The following is a 25,054-nucleotide window of genomic DNA, read 5'->3' on the forward strand; positions in this document are numbered from 1 at the left end:
CTCTCGCGGTCAATACTCTCGTTAGGTGTCATTGATGACGTGCTATCAGATCTGTTCATCACAGGGACGCCGCCACCTTTGAAATGTTATGTTGTGCGCGATTCGCGCGCGACATTGAGCCGCCTGTAATCGAGTGACACCGCTTTTGCGTGACGTACGAACGAAGGTTGCAGCACTCTGAGACGGTTCCTACGTCTCAACTGGGTTCCGGGACACTGCGGTGTTACCATTCATGAGCAAACAGGCATCAGCTAAGAGTGAAACGGGAAGAGGAAGCAAGTCATCAGAAACACTGTTAGGCGTAATTACATGGCATTGCTATGGGAACTGCCACCGTGACCGGTTTCTAAGCATTGTGTGCGGGCGTCAGGGCCAGTGGTGCAGACGCGTTGTGTTCGCTAACTTTTGAGGGCGCTGTTGTTCCTTCTGGTTCATGTGCTGGGCCGGTTCTCGTTGGTGCGCTGATTCGGTTGATCGTGATCGCCAATGATGTTGCGGTGAAGAGGCGATGAGCCGCCACGTTTATTGCGGGAGCCGGCGGGCCATGGGTGCGGGCATGATGATAGACGGCTGAGGAACGGCTAATGTTGAGACCGTCCGGTCAGGCGCGCGCGCCTCTTCTCGCCACGAACAAGGCGAACTTCATCCTTGTCATCGTGACAGTTATGGTGACGCTACAATGCGTGTCCCCAAGTGCACATTTCGTAGCTTGGATTTGGTCCCTGTTGCCAAAACAGTCTAAAATGGACGCACGTAGACGGAATACTAGTCGCCTTCAACTTGTAAGCGTTTCAATGTAGGCTGACAGTATACGTAACTTCGTATTCTCGGCCTTCTTACATTTACCATGCGTGTTAAATGTAAATTCTGCGAAGGAGCGAGCAATATTAAGACGACATCCTTCTGTTATCTTTGTGCTTGTCGAGTAAAGGTTCTTAGTGAAGAAAACGCCCCAACTCTAACTACGTATAGAGGGGTAAATTTTATTTCGCGAAGTGCAAGGGTCAATTGATACACGCGGGAAAGAAGCTCGCGCCACAATGCTTATCCCAATATGTTTACCAGACAACTTTCCGCCTGCCGTCTCACGTACGTACAATAACGCAGATGTCACTGCGACCGGGCCGAGCGAACTCAGATATTCAGTACGCTGGTGTGGTACAGCTTACAACATTATCGAAACGCTGTATTGGCACCGGGCGCTCAACCTTTCTTTACCTACAGCAGCACCAGATCACATACCCTATATCGAGCGGAGGAATCATATCTTGTAGGAGACCTTGCGCGTCCATGATGCCGTCGCTCACCTCGAGTCAGGCGTTTTCACATTGCGCACATGTATAATACAGCCGTGCAACTCGTATATAAGTTTGAACGTGCACGGTTATACCAGGGTGTCATAGATCGTGCTTCCAACAAGGAGGTTTTGGTTCAAACGCTGCCATAAATTGAAGCAAAGCTTCCGCTTAGAATGTTCAAGCAAACCGTGAAATGGTTGTGCGTCTGCTGTTCGTTTTTCAGTATGACGTCTCGTTTCTGTGGTAGTCCAAGTGGCAGGCATCGTCAGGACTTGTAGGAAGCTGAAACAGCCGCTACGCCATCTGGCCAGGGAGCAGGGCTGGCACTCCTAATTTAGACACATTTCCGGCCTGCGACGACGGTTCCGCCATCGTTATCGTACGGGCTCACACCCCCCACCCGCTCGACATTGCTTGCTCGTTTGGCACGCACGTTGCAGTGCGCGTACCGCGAGGTTTTCATGAATGAGTCTTCGGAGTCCTTATTCCATTGGCCGGAGTTCTCAAATTTTCGCACGAGGAATCAGGGATGCTATCGTAACTACATCCAAAATCGGGAAGGACAGTGTGGAAGTTTTCATTCCTCAATAAATACATTGCTGATAACACATTGCAAGAGCTTGCGTGTGTAACATCCTTGCGCCCAAAAATTAAAACATTTCCCCCACCACACACACACACACACACACACACACACACACACACACACACACATATATATATATATATATATATATATATATATTAGTATTCTATGCCCGTGATGCACGCAACTACCTCATGTCGTTCGTCTTTAAAGCTTATCGCAGTAAAATTCCTAAAGCCTGCCTAAGTTTGATACACACTGCTTGAATAAGCGAATAGCTGTCATCATCGGTGCAGCCGTCCTATAGACAAACATAATAATAATAATAATAATAATAATAATAATAATAATAATAATAATAATAATAATAATAATAAAGGAAAACGAGCCCGTATGACAAGTGCGCGCCTCTCAACGGAGTGGTAAGCTTAAGTGCAAGGATATCTCCGTTTTATAATTTCACTGTGTGAATATTTCTTAGCCAATCACGTAGTTTGCTGCTGGGTTTCAGAAGTATTTTTGACGGCGTTTGAGTACACTTAAAAGAAGGAAAAAAAAGGAATATTTGCCAAGTAGATTTCTTCCGTGGGGCTTTCTATAACAGGTGTCGTCGTCTGTTTCTTTGTTCTATTTTTTCTCTTCCTTTCTCGCTTACTCTTTCTTTTTCATATTTCTTTTTTCGTTTTACATCTTCATCTACGAAACAAATCTATGCCGCGGAATAGCTGGCATGCTTCACATTACGACATCCTCAGCGATCGAAGTCTCAAAATTCAGGCATTCTTCCCGACTGAGCACAGAAGAAGTTGATGCCTTCAATATAGCCATGTTCTCACCTTCAACGACGGTTCTAAAGTTTTCTAAACTCTGCGGAGTAACGTTCAGTCTTGCTTACGGCAATTATTCTTTATGTGTACGCGTGTTTTCTTTCGTTATGGATGGATAAATGATTGGACAAACGCCCGGGGCATTCGAAGTTTTTGTAGCGCTCTAATTTAAACTTCTTCGCAAAGGGCGATGTTTCGTCGCAACAATTGTGAAATGCGCTAGTTCGTTGCACGTGCATGTTGGAGGACGTCGCCTCTTCTTTGCACTCCTTTCGCAGAATGTCAGTGTCGCTTTCTCAAATTGCGCGAAATGTCCGCCGTCTTTGCGCATGCATGCATGTGAGTGTGGCCGTGTATGAGTGTGTGTGCGTGTGCTTGCGTGCGCTTGGGTGCGCTTGCGTGCGTGCTTGCGTGCACGTGACGGTGGCTCGGGCGTGACCGTTCAATACCGTTTATTGCCCGCACGGCGAACGCTTAAATTTGATTCCCGTTCCGAGCGGAGAACTTTCCTTTGCTGCGAAGACGTTCGCGCAAATTGAGCGCGCTAGGAAAACATGCGCCGCCCAACGCACTCTCGGAGAACAAAGAACTCGCTGCAGATGCAGCAGGGCGCGATCCACTGTACCGCGGCATTCGAAATGCATGAGCTGGAGTCTGCGTGCGGCTTGTGGCACGTGTTCTCTCTCTCTCCGCCTTATACAAGTTCCGTGCAGGGGCGCAGATTCACGTACACCGTATAGGACGATGGGCACTTAACCGTTTGCTCATCCTCACGTCATGCCGCCTTTAATTTACGCGGTATTTTTCCGAGTCTTCGGCAACTTTCACGGATGAAAGATAACAGCGCGTTAAACTCCTCGCGTTAGATTTAGACTATACGAAAACTTGCGTGATTTCCACCGTCTCGCGAGACTTCGAGAAAGCGCTTACGGCTTTGCTGCCGGCAATGGCAGGTGCGTCCATCGCTCGCGCGCTATGCTCCCGAAACGTTCAATTGTGATTGATGAGGCCTAACTTCGTACGATTACGTAATCAATGGCAGGGATGTCATTGCTAGGCGCCTCGGAATACTGTGAGCAGCCCGGGTTCATTTCACGTGGATCGAATCATAAGTGCCACAGGCCTTTTTTTTAATTTTCTTCTTGTTTGTATTCCGCCTGCATTCAAATGCGCCTTCCGGAGCTGGGAGTCACGCCCGTGACCTTTCGATCGGCTCGCGAACGCCGGTGAGCCACCAAGTCATTTCGCGTGCGCCATGCAGTCCTCAACTATGGTGACACCGAATAGATAGGACGAGAAAGATGTCAGGATCTGCTTTGAAAACAAACAAACAAACAAACAATTGTTATTTATTTATTTATTTATTTATTTATTTATTTATTTATTTATTTATTTATTTATTTATTTATTTATTTATTTATTTATTTATTTATTTATTTATTTATTTATTTATTTATGAATACTGCTGTCTTGAACACAATACCATTGCAGGTGGGTATACATATTTGTACAGTAACATACTGAAACAGAAATGTAAATACATCAAGGCAAAGGCGAATTCAACGACACATATACATAGCAGAAAATTGTTCACCAATGGCATCACGCGCAAGACCGTAACAGAATATTAATTTCAATGAAGGATTTACAAGCACCAAATATGGCTTAACACGCACGCACCAAATAAAATGACTAATTATTGAATATGGGCCTCAAACAATAGCAATGAATTCTGTGTTACTACACTATCATGCAAGGTTGTTCCAGTTGGTTTTGGTTCTAAGAAAATATGAATATTTGTAACAGTTCGTTTTTGCTATTAATGATTTTACTGAGAGAGAATGTCGCATGCGTGCACGTAGCCTAACCACTGCAATAACTAATTATTTGCGAAGTGCCAACATTGTAGTGCCCATTTACAAACGGGAAAAAGAATTTTAAGCGACAAATACGATTCCCATTAGTAACAGAGGGTAAGCCGCTTTTTCTGAGAAGATCCGTGTTGATGTACGTCCATAGGAATTATATATAAATCTCACTCAAATCGATCAGTCAAACAAACAAACAAACAAACAAACAAACAAACAAACAAACAAACAAACAAACAAACAAACAGGCAAGCAAGCAAGCAAACAAACAAACAAACGAACAAATATCGAGCTTGCTACCCTCTGAATAACACGCAAGATGCCGAGGCTATCTGACAACGAAACTAAGCTGTTTAATATTTTGCGCGCACGTCGTTACAGTCAGTCGCTCCAAAAGCAGCGACTCTTATTGCAGTGACAAGAGATGGGCCGCATCACGATACAAGATGTTTGTATTCCTCACTCAGAAGAGATTTCGGAGTCGGGAATATCTTCATCCGGCTGCAATGTTTCCGCAAGTTTGTTCACCCAGTGCTGCTGCATATGGCATCGGCAAATGCACCGCACTGCAGTGTGCCATGAATGCGGAGGGACCGTGATAAAAAATTTATAGACGCCGCGCGCGGTATCCGCTCTATATTTTATCGCACGCACCATCCATGGTTATATGAGCGACACGGTCTTGCCGGGGCCATGTGTCGTAGCCAAATTCGCCAATTCGTCAGCGCTCTATTGAAGGCCGCTTCGCATCAATCTATAGGCAAGAACGTCGAATAGTCTTCCATAAGCGTCGTGTCGTTCTTCTTGTTCTCTTCGTGCACTTAAGACTCGCCGCAGGGACATGAAGTTCCTGTTTGGTTATGCTTGTTCATACTACTGCAGTGGTTTTATACGGTACATGGAAACGTGTTTACGTGATATTTAGTGAGTTCTAATGTTTCAATTTCGAGAAATCCAGCTATTGTGTTTATTGCTGCCTCATTTACGGTATTTATTGGTGGTATTTATTGGTAAGAGACGAATTGTGTTGGTAAGTGCATATGGTTCACTGTTTGGTTGCAATAAAATAAAGCAATACGTCTTGGGCTAAATTCATGAATATATTTAAAATACAAGAAACGCTCTCATAACTTGAGTCAGCAAACGCACCAACATAAATAGCCTAGCGCCAGCAAGGCCACAACGTTGGTCCACCACATCATAACATTATTCACAGCACACGTACGCCTCCACTTCAGGTGATTCTTCATCTCCCTGTTGCTTTCGCGCGCCATGTTATTGCCCTTGACAAGAAAGTAAAGGCGTGTAATTGAATAGAACTTCAAAACATCGTTTGTGAGCTCTTTCTTGGGCCGCTTACAGCCGATCAAATTCGTGGGATTCAGCTGCAGAAAGGATGCAAAGTCGGCGATACACTGTTCCTTCGTAACTCATTTAAACTGAAGCACAGCTTGAAGGCGTCTTCGAGCGATGCTACCAGTTTTTTTATTGCTTCAGAAGGGAGCAACAGCCCTGACCTACTCATTCTGTTGAATTCAGTAATGTCCCTGAGCGATCGGAGCACTTGGTTCTTTGCAGGAACTTCCTTGCTACATAGCCTGCTATATAGAATATCAGCCGAGAGTCACCTTTCCCTGCGCTCTATATTTTATCGCACGCACCATCCATGGTTATATGAGCGACACGGTCTTGCCGGGGCCATGTGTCGTAGCCAAATTCGCCAATTCGTCAGCGCTCTATTGAAGGCCGCTTCGCATCAATCTATAGGCAAGAACGTCGAATAGTCTTCCATAAGCGTCGTGTCGTTCTTCTTGTTCTCTTCGTGCACTTAAGACTCGCCGCAGGGACATGAAGTTCCTGTTTGGTTATGCTTGTTCATACTTGAATGTATGATAGCTGCGCAGTGATTGTGATTTTATGGCCCATTTCGGCTAACACTACCTTACCCGCCGCAATGGCTCAGTCGGCTAATGGCGTTGCGCTGCTGAGCACGATATCGCGGGATCGAATCCCGGCCACGGCGGCCGCATTTCGATGGAGGCGAAATGCAGAAACGCACGCGTGTGCTTGCGTTGTAGTGCACGTTTAAAGAACCCCAAGTGGTCAAGATTATTCCGCAGCCCTCCAGTACGGCGTGCCTCATAATCAGAACTGGTTTTGGCACGTAATACCCAGAAAGAAGAACAACACTACCTGCCATGTGTATAGTCCGCGACGTGAATTATCGGAACACTCAAGGTACACTTACGTCGTAATTCTGCACACACTGTCTGAGAAAAGCGACAAGATAAGCCACACTTGCAGAGTTCCCACGGATGTTCCCAAGCTCCTCTATTTTTTTTTCGTTACTTTGCTTTTTCTCTCCGCTATTCTTTTCATCTTTGATTTCCCCTTACCCTTCCCCCAGTGCAGGGTAGCAAACCAGAACCTTTTCGGGTTAACCTCCCTGCCTTTCCTACCCCGTTTATCTCTCTCTCTCTCTCTCGTCGTGGAACTCAAGCTGCCTGTCACAAAGAAATGAAAATAAATAAATAAATAAATAAATAAATAAATAAATAAATAAATAAATAAATAAATAAATAAATAAATAAATAAATCTAAATAAAGCTAAATAAAAGAGAGTGCTTAAGTGTGACGGATGGAGTACGCGAACGAGCTCTGAAACATTCGGGAAGTAAACAGACCTGCCTACTATAGACTAATAGACGTATACGCACTGACCACCAAGAAGCTACTCCCACGGTCAACCCTGACCTTTCCTCAAGTTCCTCGCGACATTAATGAAACACGGTGCAGACTCCGGATTTCCTGCTCTCGCATACAGAAAGAAAAGTATGAGCTGCGGCACTGCAGGACAGAGGCGACCGCCGCTGAAAGGTTGTCGCCGTGGGTTGCAAACGTAGCGTCGTTTCTTCCCACTCGAAAAGCAGACACTCTCGCTCGTATGGCTTGTTATTTGCGCGGCCTGATTCAATAATGAGCAGGCCGTGCCTCTCGAGAGTTTCTCGTCCCGAACGTATTCTTTCTTTGTTCTCCGCTGTCTCCTCGCTGACATTATAAGCTGGTCGTTCTGCCGTTTTGTTCTTATCCGTCGCGCTATCGCGATCTTAGACTCAGTGAAACATTTAGTCCTGCACGTATAGCGCACTTTAACGAATTTCTCCTGGGAGATATATGACCTTCGAGAGATCGTCGGGCCCTTAACGCGGAGTCTTTCATACTTCATGTTATTTATTTTTCTGTTCTTTTAGTAGCAGTCATGAAAGACGCAGCGCCGTAGTGTTACGAGACGCTTATTGAATTTCGCCGAGAATCTCTTGAAAAAAAAAAACAACAACAACAACAAAAAGCAAAACAAAGAAGGCTTTCGTTGTCGGTGCTTCGCGCGAGAAAATTCTGCGCAGCCGTGCTGATTTATGACGCGCGTCGGGCCGGCGTCGAGCTGACACGAGTAAGTGCGTAAGATGTATTTCGCATATGCACGACGCGAAATAAATGCCTTCGCTTAAGGCTGCATCGGCCACAAGTCTTCCCGCTCTACTTCTGTCGTTCTCTGCTTATTTATGTTTGTGTTATCTTTGCAGCGTAATTCTCCCCGACTGGCTGCCGTTCTGTCTTCTCTACTGGCGTTTACCGTTACGTCCTGAATCGTTCTCAGAGGCATTTCCACTACAGTTTTCTTTCTTTTGTTTAATTGTTGCGGCATCTCTCTATTCTTTAGGTGTGCGACGTACCTTTGGTATTGTAGTGTTACATTTGGTCCGAGTTAAGTGAATTACTCTACCCTCTATTATACTCTGACGATGTACAGTAGTGGAGCAGTGCATGTATAGGTGTAGTCCCGTCCTCGCTTAGATTACAATGGTGTTATCAGTTGCTTTTGTTGTTTTGCATAGTTCCTTTAACGTATGTTGCTGGAGCGTGGTGCGCTAAAAATTATTGTCGTTTCTTTCCTTACTGTATGCCGTTTCTTTTCTCTCTCATTTGGCAATCGTTTGTTTAGGAAATAACGACATAAGCAGTTTTATCAAATCAAACCATATCAGTCGAGTTGATTTGAGTCGCTTGGCTCAGTCGGACAGTTAATAGTGTCTTGTCGTGTTGTGTCCTGCCGGCTAGGGTCTGGTCGTGTCGTGTTCTACCGGGTAGGCTCAGGTCAGTTCATGTGTGGTCTGATCGTCTTGTGTCACGTCGGGAATATCAGATTGGTTGTCCGGCCGGCCAGTCGGTTGAACCTTGTCAGGTTAGGTCGGATCGGGTCAGTTGGCCGGTGAACACTGTTTCCACCTATCAGGAAGTTGGCTTTGGTCTGCTATTAATGCATGCATGCCCGCACAATACTGCTGGTTTTCAAGTAGAGTTCAAATAAACACTGTCACGCTTCTTGACACGTCCTTTTTATTGCGATAACAATTATATGGGCACTCCAGGCGCATTTCTGCCGTCGCCGTGAGGCTCCGTATAAAGTCCACGGGCGATTAAATTGTCGCCGCGCCGTATTCTTTATGTGCGAGTGAAAGCGTTCGAGGGTGAGCCGGCGAATCGCGGCTCAATCTCGTGCACACAAGGGCGCGAAGCGGGAAAGAAGCGCGCCGTCTTCCAGTCGCGCGCATTGATGTGAGCCGCGGGGCGAAGGTCAATTTATCTCGCTGCTGCCGCCGCGCTTACTCGCTAGAGCGTTTTTGACAGCCAGTTTCCGCGCGGTCATCGAGTGAGATGCGTTCATGTTTGCTTGTGCGTGCGTGACACCATGATTGTCAATTTAGTTGGTATGCCTATGTTTACCAGTTTATACGGCCGATAAAACTACTATCCTTACTTCGTATAGCTGTCCACTAGTTTGCTATCGGAATCGATGCTTCGCCTTTCGGGCGAAACTGCGACTTTTTGTTATGCATTTAAAGAAGGTTCTACTGACGCAGCAAAATGGACTCGCTTCTCTTAAGAGAAACCCGCCTAAATAGTTCCTGTGAGATTACATAATGGTGGCTGCTGCTGTAACGCCATGGCGACGACTGTCGTGTTTTCGACTTTGCTTTGACGCTAGCTAAAACGACTTGTAAATTCAGTCGAAGTACCGTGCCGCGTAGGCGTGTTACTACTCGGGGAGTGTGATTGCCAGCCTGTGTGGTTAGCGCGAATTGCGAAACTGTTGTCATTTGAACTGAATACTTCTTCAAGGTCTGCGGCGCCCGTTCTCTTATCAGGAACAGATGACACACCGGGAGTGGCCGTATTGCCGGCGTCTGAAAGGGGCTGTCACCCTAAACAGATGTGGAGCTAGGCTACATGTTCCGTGTCACATCATCTTGTATTATATGTACAGCATGACTCTCTTTTTCCAGAGCGCACAAAATCATATATATATAGATGTTCCAGGAATTCTTGCACTGTTCGTACTCAAGCGTGACCGGAGCCGATCGCAAGCACGTTCAGTATCAATAAGCAAGAGGTCTAGACGGAGCGTCGAAATGTTTTGCATACGATTGAAGGAGGATTGTATTTCACCTGTGCTTATTTTTTATTTCAATAGCCTAAAGGCCCTAGTGGGCATTACATAGGGGGGGATTTCAGGTGAGTACATAAATATAATGTATAAACAATATAAATAGAATACAACAATACTGATTGTCGGTGAAACGGACGGTGAAATACCCGTCTATATTGTCGTCTATGGTAGAAGCTCATTCAGCGTCCAATTTGCATATGTGTACGTTTCGCGGGAAAATGCCCCATACGTTTCGCACAATAGGAAACAACTTTAACGTTGTTCGTGTAAAGTGGCGGAACGACAACTTGGATGAAGCACCGTGCGTCACCAGTCGTAAAGTTTCAGTTCTTTTCTAATCCATCTTAAAGCGTTCTTCGGCCTAACTATTCCCCATTTGAACTGCGTGCGTCGGATTGGAAACTACACGAGCTGCTGTGTATTGTGTCATGCAACGGCGCAGAATTATCAGGACGGTGAAATACCCGTCTATCTGGCTCCAACGTCATGTTTCTCTTGGGTCATTTTATGATGAGCCTGTCTGCTTATATGCCAGGTTGACGTCTACATTAGTCTGCTTTCACATCGTCGGATCTTTCCTGCTATTTCATTGCTGTGTTTTCTTTTGTTCGTTTTTTGTTCTTCCCAAGGATGTTCAACGAGGGCAGCATCATTTGCATCAACACTGAGAGCCCGACTCTTCACATTAAAACATTACTGCTTTAATGTGACGCTGCCTTCTCCTCGTGATACCAGTTAAAACACGGACAGTACAGCAGTGGTCACGTCATGCAGCGAAGTGGGGCTCGCTCGTCTCACTTCCTGACCTGAATAACTCTGTTGGCGCGGGAGAACGGGCGGCTATGCTGTTCCACAACGTCGCAACGCATTCGCTGGGAAATTTGGTGGTCGCTGCTCTTTTATTTCTCGTTCATAATATACTTTGTTGCTTAGCTCAGACGTAGTCCTTGCGACGTACACGTGTGTTTACGTCCTTCCATCGATCTCGCGGCGTGCGGTGCTTGCCCGGTGAACGTCTTCACACAACGAGCTGCTGCCGGAAGCGATAGCGGAAGTGCGTGTGTCAGTTGGACATCCGCTGCACGCTTCGGCCGACACCGACCACGCGGATGTGTGCCCGATGACAACGAAACACGTTATGAATTACGCGCATCTTACTCTGCACGAGGATGGGCGGTCGCTTATTTAGAACGCGGTTGCTGGGACTTTTTTAAAGGAAGTACCCTGCCTCGTTTAATATTTATTTATTCCCACTTTGCCTACATAACTTGGCGGCTTATTAGGAACGCAATATGCGTGGACATAAGGAGTAATCATCGAATCGTTCGTATCTGAAATCGCAGACGCACGCGCGTAATTGACCAGGACGAGTAACGGGACAGAGTAAGTGTTTTGCGAAAATAATTTGGTGCTTTCATTAAGATAGATAGATAGATAGATAGATAGATAGATAGATAGATAGATAGATAGATAGATAGATAGATAGATAGATAGATAGATAGATAGATAGATAGATAGATAGATAGATAGATAGATAGATAGATAGATAGATAGATAGATAGATAGATAGAAATATCGCTGGTAGAAGCGGCACCTTCGAGTAGCCGGATGTTTGAAGGCAGTTGTTAATTATAACAAATTTGAGGAATGTCTTTATTACGGTATAAAACTTGGAGCGCGCAAGTAAAGTAGTTCGGTATGAGAAAAGGAAAGGTTGGTGCTATCTTCTGCAGCCCTTGATGGAGCACGGCTCAGCGCCAACAGGGAGGGTAGAGTGGGAGAAAAGGAGATAGGAGACGGATAGGTGTAGATGTCGCCGTGGCAGGGGCGAAGCAAATCGGCAGGCACGAGCCCGGTCACGCCGGCCGGGGTGGGGCGCTTGTGTGTGGGTGTCAGGCCTGGTGCGGACAGCCCAGCAAAGACCAAATGGTTGGGCAGTTCTGGGAGGCCTGCGGTGAAAAAGAACAGCACACATGGATAGATGGATAGCCTTGCGGCTATCCATGTGTGCTGGAGGTGTCAGAGTGATGGACGGATAGAAGTGTCCCTCCTATAGACGTGTCCATCTCTTCTTGTGTTGGTTCAACAGTTACAGTAACACGTTGGCATAATTCCTCCCCTGTATTACTCAAGAAGGTGATATACTGTGCCGGATCACATTGCGCAATTCAGACATGGTGCCTACTTCTTCCGCTTGCTCTCTCTCTCTCTCTTTGAATGCGGTGGTTTCCAGCAGAGCGTTATCGTGACTACAAACAACAGGGTTCTCCGTTAGAATCCGCGCTTATCTGTGACACACTGATTACTGTCTCTGTCCACCACAGTCACTACGTTATTCGTTTATTCTATCTCTCGTTTCCTTAAGATTTTTTTGTGACCATCTATATATACATGCCACATTTTTCACTATAAATACTATACCACATTTTTCACATACTATACCACATTTTTCAGGCATGGAGTGGTGCCTGACACCGGCAAGAAAAAAATATATATTGCCGAGAGCTAGTGGGGCTATACTAGTTCAGGTGCAACCAAACTAGGAAGGTCCACTAAGCTTCATCAAAGTTACTCCCTCACCAGAACAGGAATGGCCTCCCTGGTGCAGTATTCGGCCACTACCTCCCTCATGACTCCGACTATCAAAGATGGAGGAGATGTCAGGCTTGAAAAGCTTGCGGCCCTTTGTACGCAATGCCTCGCAACTTCAAGTGTACCAGAGAGCTGGAAGAACGCCAACATTATACTAATCCATAAGAAGGGAGACGTTAAAGAATTGAAAAATTATAGACCCATTAGCTTCAAAGTATTGTATAAAATATTCACCAAGATAATTTCCAATAGAATCAGGCCAACACTTGACTTCAGCCAACCAAGAGAACAGGCTGGCTTCAGGAAGGAATATTCTACGATGGATCATATCCATGTCATCAATCAGGTAATCGAGAAATCTGCGGAGTACAATCAACCTCTCTATATGACTTTCATAGATTATGAAAAGGCATTTGATTCAGTAGAGATACCAGGAGTCATAGAGGCATTGCGTAATCAAGGGGTACAGGAGGCATACGTGAATATCTTAGCAAACATCTACAAGGATTCCACAGCAACCTTGGTTCTCCACAAGAAAAGTAGAAAGTTACCTATCAAGAAAGGGGTCAGGCAAGGAGACACAATCTCTCCGATGCTATTCACTGCATGCTTAGAAGAAGTATTCAAGCTCTTAGACTGGGAAGGCTTAGGAGTGAGGATCAACGGCGAATATCTCAGCAACCGTCGGTTTGCAGATGACATTGTCCTATTCAGCAACAATGGAGACGAATTGCAGCAAGTGATTGAGGAGCTTAATCGAGAAAGTGTAAGAATTCGGTTGAAGATGAATATGCAGAAGACAAAGGTAATGTCCAATTGCCTGGCAAGGGAACAAGAATTCAGGATCTGCCAGTCAGCCTCTAGAGTCTGTAAAGGAGTACGTTTACCTAGGTCAATTACTCACAGGGGACCCTGATCACGAGAAAGAAATTCACAGAAGAATAAAATTGGGTTGGAGTGCATATGGTCGGCATTGCCAAATCCTGACAGGGAGCTTACCACTGTCGTTGAAAAGAAAAGTGTACAATCATTGCATTCTACCGGTGCTAACATATGGGGCAGAAACTTGGAGGTTAACAAAGAAGCTCGAGAACAAGTTAAGGACCGCACAAAGAGCAATGGAACGAAAAATCTTAGGACTAACGTTAAGAGACAGGAAGAGAGCGGTGTTGATCAGAGAACAAACGGGGATAGCCGATATTCTAGTTGACATTAAGCGGAAGAAATGGAGCTGGGCAGGCCATGTAATGCGTTGGATGGATAACCGATGGACCATTAGGGTTACAGAATGGATACCAAGAGAAGGTAAGCGCAGTCGAGGTCGGCAGAAAACCAGATGAGGTGATGAAGTTAGGAAATATGCAGGCGCAAGTTGGAATACGCTAGCGCAAGACAGAGGTAATTGGAGATCGCAGGGAGAGGCCTTCGTCCTGCAGTGGACATAAAATATAGGCTGATGATGATGATATATACATGCCATGAACCGGGGTGTACGCAGGGAAACAGAAAGTCGCTGATTTTCACTGACTGTCCTTCCAAGGCCTTTATGAATGAGATATACATAATTCGGCTTTGTTCCAGCTCCATTTTATGCATACGTAATTTTGCCTTCTGTCTTTGCTCCCACACTGTTAAAATGTTAGAGAAAAAACAAAACAAATAAAGTTGTTGTAATACTCGTAACATATCTTTTTTTTTATCTTTGTTAGCTTGTTTTTTTTTCCTCTGATTTCACCAGAATGTTCTATGTATTCATTTTCTGTAACATTACAGAAAAAAACTGCTCGATAGTTTATTCAATTTAGGCAGTAAAATTTGCTCTTCTCATTACTGCAGCTTTCACGTAGTAAGACAGCGTCAAATGCTGGGACGTGGTTAGAACAGATCGTAGATGTACAGATAAGCACGCTACGTAGAGCATATGAGATGTGACCACTCACAAGACACCTTCCACCAAAACAGTCGGCACGGCGTGACACATCCTAGTATCCCCTCTATACAAGTTTATATAGCCATGACATGCGCGGCATCGCTCGCCCTGATTGCAGATGTATCTTATTGAGAAACTATGACAATTTGGCTCGCGCATATGAGATCTATCTGCATATATGCTTGCGTGGATGGTGAAGCTTAATTGAGGTTAATTGAGAGACGAACAAATTTCATTTCGCTCACAGTACTGATGATAATTTTCTCGCTTTTCTATATAGGGACTAATAAAAAAAATGGGGACTAAGTTAAAAAAAATTGTCTTTGACCATAAAAAAAAAAGAATCTTTTTTCAAATACAAGCACCTCTTGGTACTTTTAGTGAAATAATTTTTTTTGTAATGAAGATAGCAATTTTCGGGATTTTTTTTTCACATTTAATTGCTACAGTGCAGCGTTGGATGTCTGTAGAGTTTATTATAACACCTTCAACGCTGACGTCGTCGGACGAATTAGTTTCTTGCCTCGAAAGAGCGCTCGCATTCGCTTCGCTTTTCGCTGTAATTATAAGCCGTGGACGAACGCGCGGGGGCCTATATTCTGGTTGACTTACCGCGGTCGTGCAGCGTCAGGGAGCGTTTTTTTTTCTCCCGACTAAGTGGTGAAAAGCTCGACGTTTGAGACACCACTTAGAGGTGGGCATTTGTATCACGGCGACACGGCTCTGAGTAAGTGGCCGAAAGCGGTGACGTTCTTAGTGACCGCTCCACTTGCTGCTCTATACGTGCTCAGTGAAGCGGCCCGGACCTCGCAGAGTGGTGTGTACGAAAGGGACGAACGACGTCGCCGGGCTGCACTGTCGGTGTCGGTGACACCGTCAGGAAGTGGTCCGGCAATAGTAGCGGCTGTGCCGGGCCGTGCTTTGTGCGGCTATGTTTAGGAGGAGGCCGGTCGCTTAAAAGAGGAGGACCCTCGGGCCGGAAGAAAGGAACCTGGGGGTGCGGGTCGTTGGCTGGTGATTCTCTTGCTGCTGCTGCGCGGTGGTGTTGCTACCGCTTCTGTCGCATGTATACCGTCGTTCCCCGGCGTGCCCTGCTCGCAAAAGAGTATTCATGCTTGCCTGGAGTACCTCTGAGAATAGATGGGCCTTTTGTTCCACCGACCGCCGGTGGCGGCTGGTTTTATATGCGCCCGCGCAAACGAGCTTGGACATAAACGCGTGGCTGCATACGGCACAGGGTCTAGATTTGTCCGCTCTCCCTGCGACTTTGCCCCCCGTTTCTTTGAATCCTGTGCTCGCGTCGTCTGATGTATATATATATATATATATATATATATATATAGGCAAGAATTTCCCCTATGCTGTCCTTGGTGTCGTTCTTTGTTGGCTTCTTATGCTATGACTATATATGTATATATAGGCACACAGACACACACACACACATATATATATATATATATATATATATATATATATGTGTGTGTGTGTGTGTGTGTGTGTGTGTGTGTGTGTGTGTGTGTGTGTGCGCGCGCGTGTGTGTGTGTGTGTGTGGTGTGTGTGTGTGTGTGTGTGTGTGTGTGTGTGTGTGTGTGTGTGTGTGTGTGTGTGTGTGTGTGTGTGTGTGTGTGTGTGTGTGTGGTGTGTGTGTGTGTGTGTGTGTGTGTGTGTGTGTGTGTGTGTGTGTGTGTGTGTGTGTGTGTGTGTGTGTGTGTGAGAGAGAGAGAGAAAGAGGGGGCAATGGGGTGAGAACAAAACGTGGCGGCCGTTTCAGAGCTCTTCCGCAGGCTATTGAAATGCCGGAATCAGCACGAGCCTGATATAAGAGCAATGTCATTATATATATATATATATATATATATATATATATATATATATATATATATATATATGACCATATATGATCTATATATATAGATCCAGTTAGCCGACATGTGACTAACTGGATCTTCCCCGGGAATGCCTACAGTGAGGAAGCCCTGCTTTTGTAATGCAGCTGCCGCTACTTGTCTGTCTTTAGATGTGAATCCCGTGCGCGATGTATAAGGCGATTAACGGCACTTTGCAAAGAGCGAAACGCGTTCTTTCGCAATAATATGCTTGAGCTCTTGAAGAAGGAAAGAAAGAGTGAGATAGTAAGACTAACGATAGAATAGTTCCGCAGTCATACTCGTAAGCAAGATAGAGTGGATTACACGGGTTAATTAACAATTTACATAAGCAGCACGATCTATACTATGCACTAGGGCAGATGTGCTGTTCGTGTTGACTTAGCGGCATTTGTAGGCCACCCTACGTTCAATAAGAGGCTTGTGGACTGGGTGGCCGGCTGTAGTGCTGTTATAAAGGTGGGAAAAATGGGGGCGTGAGTTTTCAGAGGTAACTGACAGGCCTTGCTGTTTGATGATTTCTTTCTTCCTCATCTTGTCGATTTTCAAAGGAATTCCTAATAAAGCCGTTATGTCGATTTGCAGCTTTGCATGAGTGGCTGATTGATGACACATAAAGTAAATAAATTACTAAACTATAATGATGAATTACTGAGTGAATAATGAAATAATTGATAGTAATTGATTAAATTATGATTCATTCTTAATTAAAAACTTGTTAAAAATATAGAAATAAAGTTTGCGAACCCACGCGTATTGTGAGAATTCGACATAAGCGAAGCATTCATCGATCTTTAATGAAGTATTCTCACTGCACTTCTGTTCCATGTAGCTCAACGTTCGATTCTTGCTCCATGCACGCTGTGGTCCCATTTTCTTCGCTCAACCTTGTTTCTCGATGGTCGGCTGCTTCTCTAGCCGACTTCTTGACTTCTTGCCTCTTGTTCTGCTTGACAATTTGGGCACATACCTTGGGGTACATATCCAGTGGTCCATACCTATTGGCACATACCTATTCTTTGGGATTGGCCATGAATGTTCACATATCACATGCCACGTGGCCACTTGCACACACTCAGCAGTCCACGTTGTCTATTCGGACAGATAACCAGTGTCACATGACCAGTTGAAAGTCATCATCATCATCATAATTTTTCAGTATCCATGTGGCTATTCGGGTGATGCCCAGTGGCCCAAGTTGTTGTACAGTCGGCGAAACAGCATGCAGCAACCAGCACCCGCAAACGGGCGGAAGAGGTAAAGAAAGCTTGGCTTTACATGTAACGATAAAAACGAGCACAAGAACACCTGTAAAATGCTTGTTCTTCTCGCAGGCCGTTGCCAGTAACTTTACACGAGGGCAAATGTCGCGCCTCATCATTATGCGATTTTCCCTCCTTGCCAGTCCTGCCCATTCTGAACATGGATGTGGAGCTTCTGCTCTCCGCCTCGAAAAAAAAAATCGTACGCAAGGGCGACTGAAGCCCGAGGCCGCATCTTTGTTTTGTTAAGAGAGCTGAGTCCACTATAGATGCCGTTGTTTTCAAGGTTCTCGCAACCGGCAAAACTATACTATTTAGTCACGCGACACCCACGGCGCGCAGAGCGTCAGGAATCAAGAAAACACGGCACTCGTTTTGCCCTGTCGTGCTCTGAGTTGCCGAATGCGATTGCTATAGACGACATTCAGCGATACAAAGTGGAAGCGACTGCAATCCCGTATTTTCAGTCGCACATTGCCGGTTTGTCTGCAGGAGGCACACAGATAACTGCTCCTCTTTTTTGCCTACGAATCTGAAATTGAATGATGAGAAAACTCTGCCAGATACAGACGTACAGTTGGCCTCAAATGTTCACGTGGCGAACACGGGCTGCGCGAGAAAAGTAAAATACTGCTCTCTCAGCGCACAGCGCTTCCCATATAATCGATCGCTGTGTAGACCGCGAAAGCTATTATAGATTGAAACTGCGAATTCTGGATTTGTTGTGCCCCGGCTTCGCGAGAATCGAGCTTTAGCGCAAATGCCGTGTTCCGTAATATCTTGCTGTCGACTGCACCTGCGAGCGATGACAGCTCTTGTAGGGTCGACAACCCGGAAATCATCGGAGACACTCGAGCCTGTAATGTAACGTACACAAAAAAAGAGCTCACTCAAAGGTACAGTGAGCGTCGGGACCGGTGCGTCATAATCTCAACTATTACACACATCGGGCGCGGCCATTGCTGCGTGATAGTGCTCGTTTACGATGTGCCGTCCTAATATGCCCGGCTATTGTCATAAACGCATACGCACATACATTCACATCACGGCCGAGCACCGTCTAAGCTCTGCTGTGTATTTCCTAGAAGAAGGCCCGACGACAACAGTAAGAAAAGCAATCTGCAGCTACGGAGAGGCCATGGCAGAAAGGTTGTGCAGGAATAAGAGACAGTGGGAGGCAAAAAATAAGATACGACGCATACGAAGAAGAAAGACGCTGCGTGCTCCGGTTTAAGACCTCGCAGTGCCCTTGGGATGGAAGAGCTAAAAGCGACGCTCGGTCTCGCTATTTCGCAGTCGCAAAGCGTCGTCGTTAACTCGCGAGAGAGAATGACGCTTTCGCGTTGCCGTATCGCCGCTGGCTTACATTGAACGTCTCGCGTGCATTTCGAGAGAGCCCCGCCGCATAGTGACTCGCCAGGTAAAGGTCAGCCTTCAGTGCGAACTCGTCGTGACACCAGCCGCTTTAACCCGAGGAAAATAACTTGGCGCGACAGACACAACTCGTTCGTGTTGATAACCTCGAGACTGCAGCGGCGTGGACCACCATGCCTTCAGCTTCGTCAGTCCGTTCGTATAGTTGTTGTTGTTATGGCCTCAACTCGTGGCTCGTTGGGGTGTGCGTAGAAAAAGGTAAACGAGAACGTCGTCGTCGCGGTTGTTGCGATTATTGCTTAGACCGCGATGATAACATCAGTAAGTAGGTTGCTGAAGAGAAGGCTGTCCAGGAGGTCTGCTGAAGTTCGAAGTTTAGTGAGTCGCATTGCAGTACAGGTAGAGGGGCCTCAGAACGAAAAGGCCACAAAGGGTGGCTTGAAAGCGTTCCAGGCCCGTCAACAAGCACAGAAAATGGCTGGCGGACAGGGCTCTGAGGGCGGCTGGGACCCACGGAGGGTGGCCAGGACCCACGGCCTCTTGAAATGAGGAGGCCATCCTCCTCTGCAGAAGACTTCCATCGCTTGCTAAGACGAATAAAGTTGATTCATCATCATACTATTGGTAGTACAACGACGTAATAGTATACAGCATCGCACCGCTAGCACAAGTTATGCTATATACACTGTGAAGCTAGTGAAGTTCGAACGGCGGTTATGGGTTTATAAATGTCAACACACTTTCGACCCCCCCTCCACTTTCTGACTCGTCCTCGATGAAACGTTTCTTTTGAGTGGAAGCATGGCATACGCTTTCGGATATATCTGCCCTGTTAGTAGTTCGTGAAAATGTACGCCACGTAAAATGCAGTGATGTCGAATAGGAATAAATGCGAAGGCGCGAAATAATCAAATTTGTTTCAATTACTCTATACCATAGTCTGGACTTCAACGGAACATAGTCCGGTCAGGTAAAATCATTCTTAGAAATGAAGCAGGTCGCCCACTCTAATCCAGACAAAATGACTTTTTAAGGCCTACACTGATTCCTTTTTCACAGTCTGCGTGCCGGTAAACAATAATTTCATCCGTATTCGTCTCAAAAGTTTTCTGCTGTCGGTCACCTGCTTCACCCCTAACAATGATTATACCTGATCAGATGGTGTTCCGTCGAACTTTCGACTACGAACACTATTCAAAATAAATGCACCTCTTTCGCGCCTTCGTCGTTATCCCCTATGCGACGTCACTGAGTTTCTTGATATTTTGTTGGCTTCGCCTTTGTTGCACAGACTTTACTCCAAAGGGCTACGGTACAGATGGGTCAGAGAAAGCGGAGAACCGTACACGAGCATAGCAGAATATGAAATCCGTTATTGGTAAGACTCAACCAGGAAAGCTGCGATACATATATTTTTTCCTGTAGCAGATCTGCAGATTATTTGGGACCTTTGCTTCCAGGAAAAAACCCTGATTGACTCGGGCACAACGTGAAAGAAAAAAAAAAGAAAGAAAGAAAGAAAGAAAGGAAGAAAGAAGAAAAAACAGGAAAGAGAGAGAGCCAGCGTCATTATTAATGATCGCCTCTATTCCGTTTTCACTGCGCTGTTTCTCAATCCTAATTGAACCGCAGTACCGTATCCGTACATTTCCAAGCTACAAAAAGAACGCACTACCCCGGCAATCAGTTTTCTTTCTGCACTTCGGAAACCACTATAGGTAGCGCTTTTATTTTACTTGAATCCTTTTTTTTTTTTTTTTTGTCCTGCCTGACGAAAGCTTGCTTCCATGTCATGCGTATCACAGAGAAAGAAAGCAAAGACTGAGCGCAAGTTTTAGTGCGCCTGTCGCTTGGATAGTTGACTTGTTGACGCAACCTTTAGATTGGAAGTCCCCAATCCATGCATGACGTCTGGCGAGCCTACGCGATCTGGCAACTTGAGAAGAAGGAAGAAGCAGCTTTCTTCATTCACTTGGATTACTATTGTTCTGGCAACCAAGCTCCCCTCTTCCCACTTCTCGCCCCGTCTCCGCCCCCTAAGTTACTCCCTCCTTATATGCCGCCTACGCCAAGGCTCGTCCGGTGCCGTCAACATATCTCCTTGCCGCCGGGTTCGGTCTCCGCACCGGGTCAAGTGTCAACACCGAGACGTCGGCCGCCGGTCAGTGGGCGGAAGTCGTCGGCCTAGCTCCCGCGCGTTTAATCAAAAGCAGAGCGGCGGCGGCGTCCTGAGCGCGTTGCTACGGCAACGCTACGAGCGCTTCCCTGCTCGGCGAAATGGAGAGCGCGTCTTCGCTCTCTCTCCTTCCACAACCTGGCGCGCCGCTGAAGAACCGCTTCGTTTCGCAGTTTTTCTCGCACCTTCGTGACGTCGAACGACGTCACGCTCCTTCTTGCTCTCCTTTTAACGGGCCTAAGCGCTCTCTCTTTCACTTTCGCCCTCGCCGTAAATCGGTGCCCGCCGCCTGCTGGCGAATTGAGAGAGGAAGAAAGAAAAGCGGGGGCGCAGCGAGGGAGCCCTGCTTCGGTGCTCCGGCTCCGCTTTCGATTTCGTTGCGGCCGGCGCCGAAAGTGTTGCCGGTGCACGGCGCGGCAGCTCGCAGCGCGCGTGCCAGTGTGGCCGCCGTAGTTGTAGGAGCGCGAGCCCGCGCTGTAACCTCCCCCGTTCCGTGCGGCCGGTATTTAAAGAACGACTTCAATACTCCTTCCTATTTGGTTCCACCTTAAAGCACTTTCCGTGTGCTTCGTAGTGATTTCAGTGTCCGTGCCTGCGTGCGTGCGCGAGTGTGTTGTTGCAGTTCGATACTTTAAGTTTGTGCGAGACCGACTCCAGCGCGTGGTGTGTGCGTGTGTACGCGATGGCAGCCTGCCTGAAGGGCTGCCTGCAGCATTGCAGCGGATGTCTGTACGGATACCTGAGCCAGCTGTACGCTCCGCGCAAAGTGAACACACCGCTGTCGTCTGCGGAGAGCAGGAAGGCCTCTTCGTCCGACGTCGTCTTCGACTGGGGTGAGACAATGCACCTGTGTGTTTGTTGTTGGATCGCCGGCAGCGGCGCGCGTGTGCACGCCCTGTAGCTGTGACCGCGCAGGCCGCCGAGAAGCTGGCCTAGTCGTGAGTTCGCCATGCCAGCCGAGCTACACACTTGCGAGAGAAGGCGTTATTGTTCGCACTCGTAAAGTCAAAGCTCCTGGCTATAGGCCGAGCGGCTGCGCGACATTTGTGTAATACTTTTTCTTGCGACGATGGTCTCTGTTTCCCGAATTGTTCTTTTCTCTCGTATAGTTTGAATATATGATCCGTCGTTTTTGTCTCCTTTAATAGTTCACTTTTTTGTTCGTTAAGCTTGCCCTGTGACATAGATATTTAAGTGAAGACGTGGAGGCCCTTCTCATGTGGACATTGCAGTAAGCCAGTGCTTATAACTGTCTGCCTGATCCAGTCGTAGCTTAACAGTGCTTACTATTCTTTCTCGGGCAGCCCTCGTTTCGGGGTAGATCCACAACTAATGGTGAATGTTCGACTTTTCCTCCACTTGGCGTTGTTACAATACCCGATGTCAGTAGTTAGCTTGCGAGCACTCAAGCAAACTTACGAAGAGTTGGCCTCGTCGCTAGTCCTATAGCTTCTCTAACTTTGCTTTTAAACTGTGGCAAAGTGAAGAGGCGTTCGTCCATTAAACTTTGCTCTTCACGCGTGACCTCTTTATGAATGTTCCAGGGTTCCAAATGAATGCAGTTCGCTTCCGAGCGACGAATCGAAATTTCCGAAAACGAATTGTGCCTCATTCTAGTCTCGAATTCGCACCGTTTTGTTTACCGAACGGAAGCTCCCAGTAGGGGCGTTGTATCATATGTGAGAGGTTGTGACTGGCGCTACCATGAGGTCCATTAGCTATAGTCGAGCCCGGAGCGTATAGTGCTGGCCTTTCCCAGTCCTTACCTGCTCCATCGTTGAAGAAAAAGAGCCTTGCAAAGTACACGCTCACGTCATTCCACTCGGGGCTCTGAAGGCCCGTTACTTTACAAAGACGGCAGCTGCGCTCAACTCGACGTTCGGAATGAACGATTGCACGTTTGCTTGGATCGGCCGTCTCAGTTTTTTTTTTTTTTTCGGTTTCGTACGGTATCTTAGTTTGAGGATTCTTCGTTCGAAGCGTGTTGAGAAATACCACATTCTAGCTAAAGTGTAGTTGATAAAAAAAGAATAAAGAAGATAACGCAGACTGAGAATAACCGTTAGTACACTCCATGTATGTTGAAACGATCACCTTGAAACTTTAATATCAGCTCGCAGATCCTCGGCCGCTGACTCGGTCATTTTTAGGGAGCGCGTTTCTCCTGGATGTCTGAGTCAGCGTATATTCGATAAGCAGTACGTAGAAGCTGCGATGCGAGAGCAAGATGTGATCTTCTCTTGTGATCGATGCCAGCTGGCATATCCGTTTAATTGTTTCATCGAAATTTTCTCTCCTTCTTTCCCTCTTTCTCTTTCACTCTTCCATTACCCCCAGTACCCTGGGCAGCAAACCGAACGCTCGTCTGGTTGATCCCCCTACCTTTCATATTTTTGCTTTCCTCTCTCTAACCATACTTTCGTTCACATGTTGAAAATTTACGTACGTAAAGTGTGCCTTCACCTGCTTACGACGCATAAACAGTGAGTCACGCGTCCTTTTTTTTTCTTCTTTTTTTCCTCCCATAGTGTAGTTCTCAGTTCTTTTTTTTTTTTTTTTTGTCTACTCATTCTGTAGTGTCATTCCTTTGTCCGTCAGTCATCGGCATATGGCAGTGCATGTCTTTGTCAAATCAAGCGGCAGTGCTTCACGAGAGACACAATGCCCAAGCGTCCTCCGCATGACCCAGTGGGTATACGGACCTCCGAATGTGTGCTTCGTTTGCGGTATTGTCATCGTAAGAATCGCCGATCGAACACGCAACAATCTGAATGGTTTGCCTCGGTGCTTAGAGCGGAAATTCGGATGAAAGAGAACGCCTGTCGGGCATGCGATGGCGCCGAACATACCGTAAACAAGGAATACCAAGAATGACACACCCACGACCCGTGCCGCGCTGGCTTAGTGGCTGCTGCCAAGCGCGAAGATGTAGGTTCGATTCCTAAACTCATTCTGGGGATGTCATGCAGAACGCGCAAACCATCACGTGGCTATACGTTTAAACGCGCGATTAAGAAGCCCCAGCTGAGCAAAACGCTGTCATTACGCTGTACTGATGCGAAAATGACCATCATTGTCATTGTCAAAATTAGTCGTGAGGTCTTCGACGCGGCGTCTGTTCAGTGATTCACTCGAAGCTGAATGTCCTTTTAATGGACACACAGATTATGTAAATATAGTTACAAATTTACTTGTGTATGTGCCGCGCGAGTTTAGAAAAAAATTCTCATGTCATGGATGGCGCAAGAACCTGCTTGACTATATATACGTATATAGTCAGTGTGTTGAGTTTTGATTGGAGCCCTGTCCTGCCAGTTTTCTGTTCCCTCACGTTGTTTGTACTGTGTGCTCCTGCCCTTCTATATATTTATATTATGAACATCTTCCAACTAGCCCCGCTCGCCATCTTCTTGCTACGTACACCTTGGAATACCAAAGCGCCTTAACCAACCAACCAATCAGCACACTTCTGCTAGCCGATATGTTCCTTACACAACAACTTGTATTACACGTTAATAGTTTTTAGCGCAAAGAAATGCGCGACACGAGAGAAGGCACACGGGACACAGCCGTTTCGTGACCCTCTCTTTCACTTACATATGGGCTGTGGCGCTTTGAGAGATGAAAAATTACTGAAATAATCGTGATTAAGATAGGAAGAAATATGAAAAAGAGACAAATGGTGGATGGACGCCATGTAACACTTAGGTGCTAGGTTGAAAAAAGAAAAAAGAAACATAATCTTC

The 25,054-nt window shown here is 46.3% G+C and overlaps 1 protein-coding gene across 7 annotated transcripts in view; it reads left to right on the plus strand.

The window, feature by feature from the left end:
- Positions 1 to 25,054, plus strand: part of LOC119441883 (rap guanine nucleotide exchange factor 4) — a 531,616-nt gene that overhangs the window by 366,499 nt on the left and 140,063 nt on the right. The window contains exon 1 of one of the 7 annotated variants that reach the window (XM_037706523.2): positions 21,668 to 22,141. The exons of the other annotated variants lie outside the window; for them this stretch is intronic. Coding sequence (XP_037562451.1) covers positions 21,991 to 22,141 — 151 coding nt within the window. The 5' untranslated portion in view covers positions 21,668 to 21,990. Of the gene's footprint in view, positions 1 to 21,667; positions 22,142 to 25,054 lie in introns of those variants that run through there. 7 annotated transcript variants of the gene reach the window in all.

The sequence above is a fragment of the Dermacentor silvarum genome, chromosome 2 (assembly GCF_013339745.2).
Source record: "Dermacentor silvarum isolate Dsil-2018 chromosome 2, BIME_Dsil_1.4, whole genome shotgun sequence".
NCBI classification, from domain to species: domain Eukaryota; kingdom Metazoa; phylum Arthropoda; class Arachnida; order Ixodida; family Ixodidae; genus Dermacentor; species Dermacentor silvarum.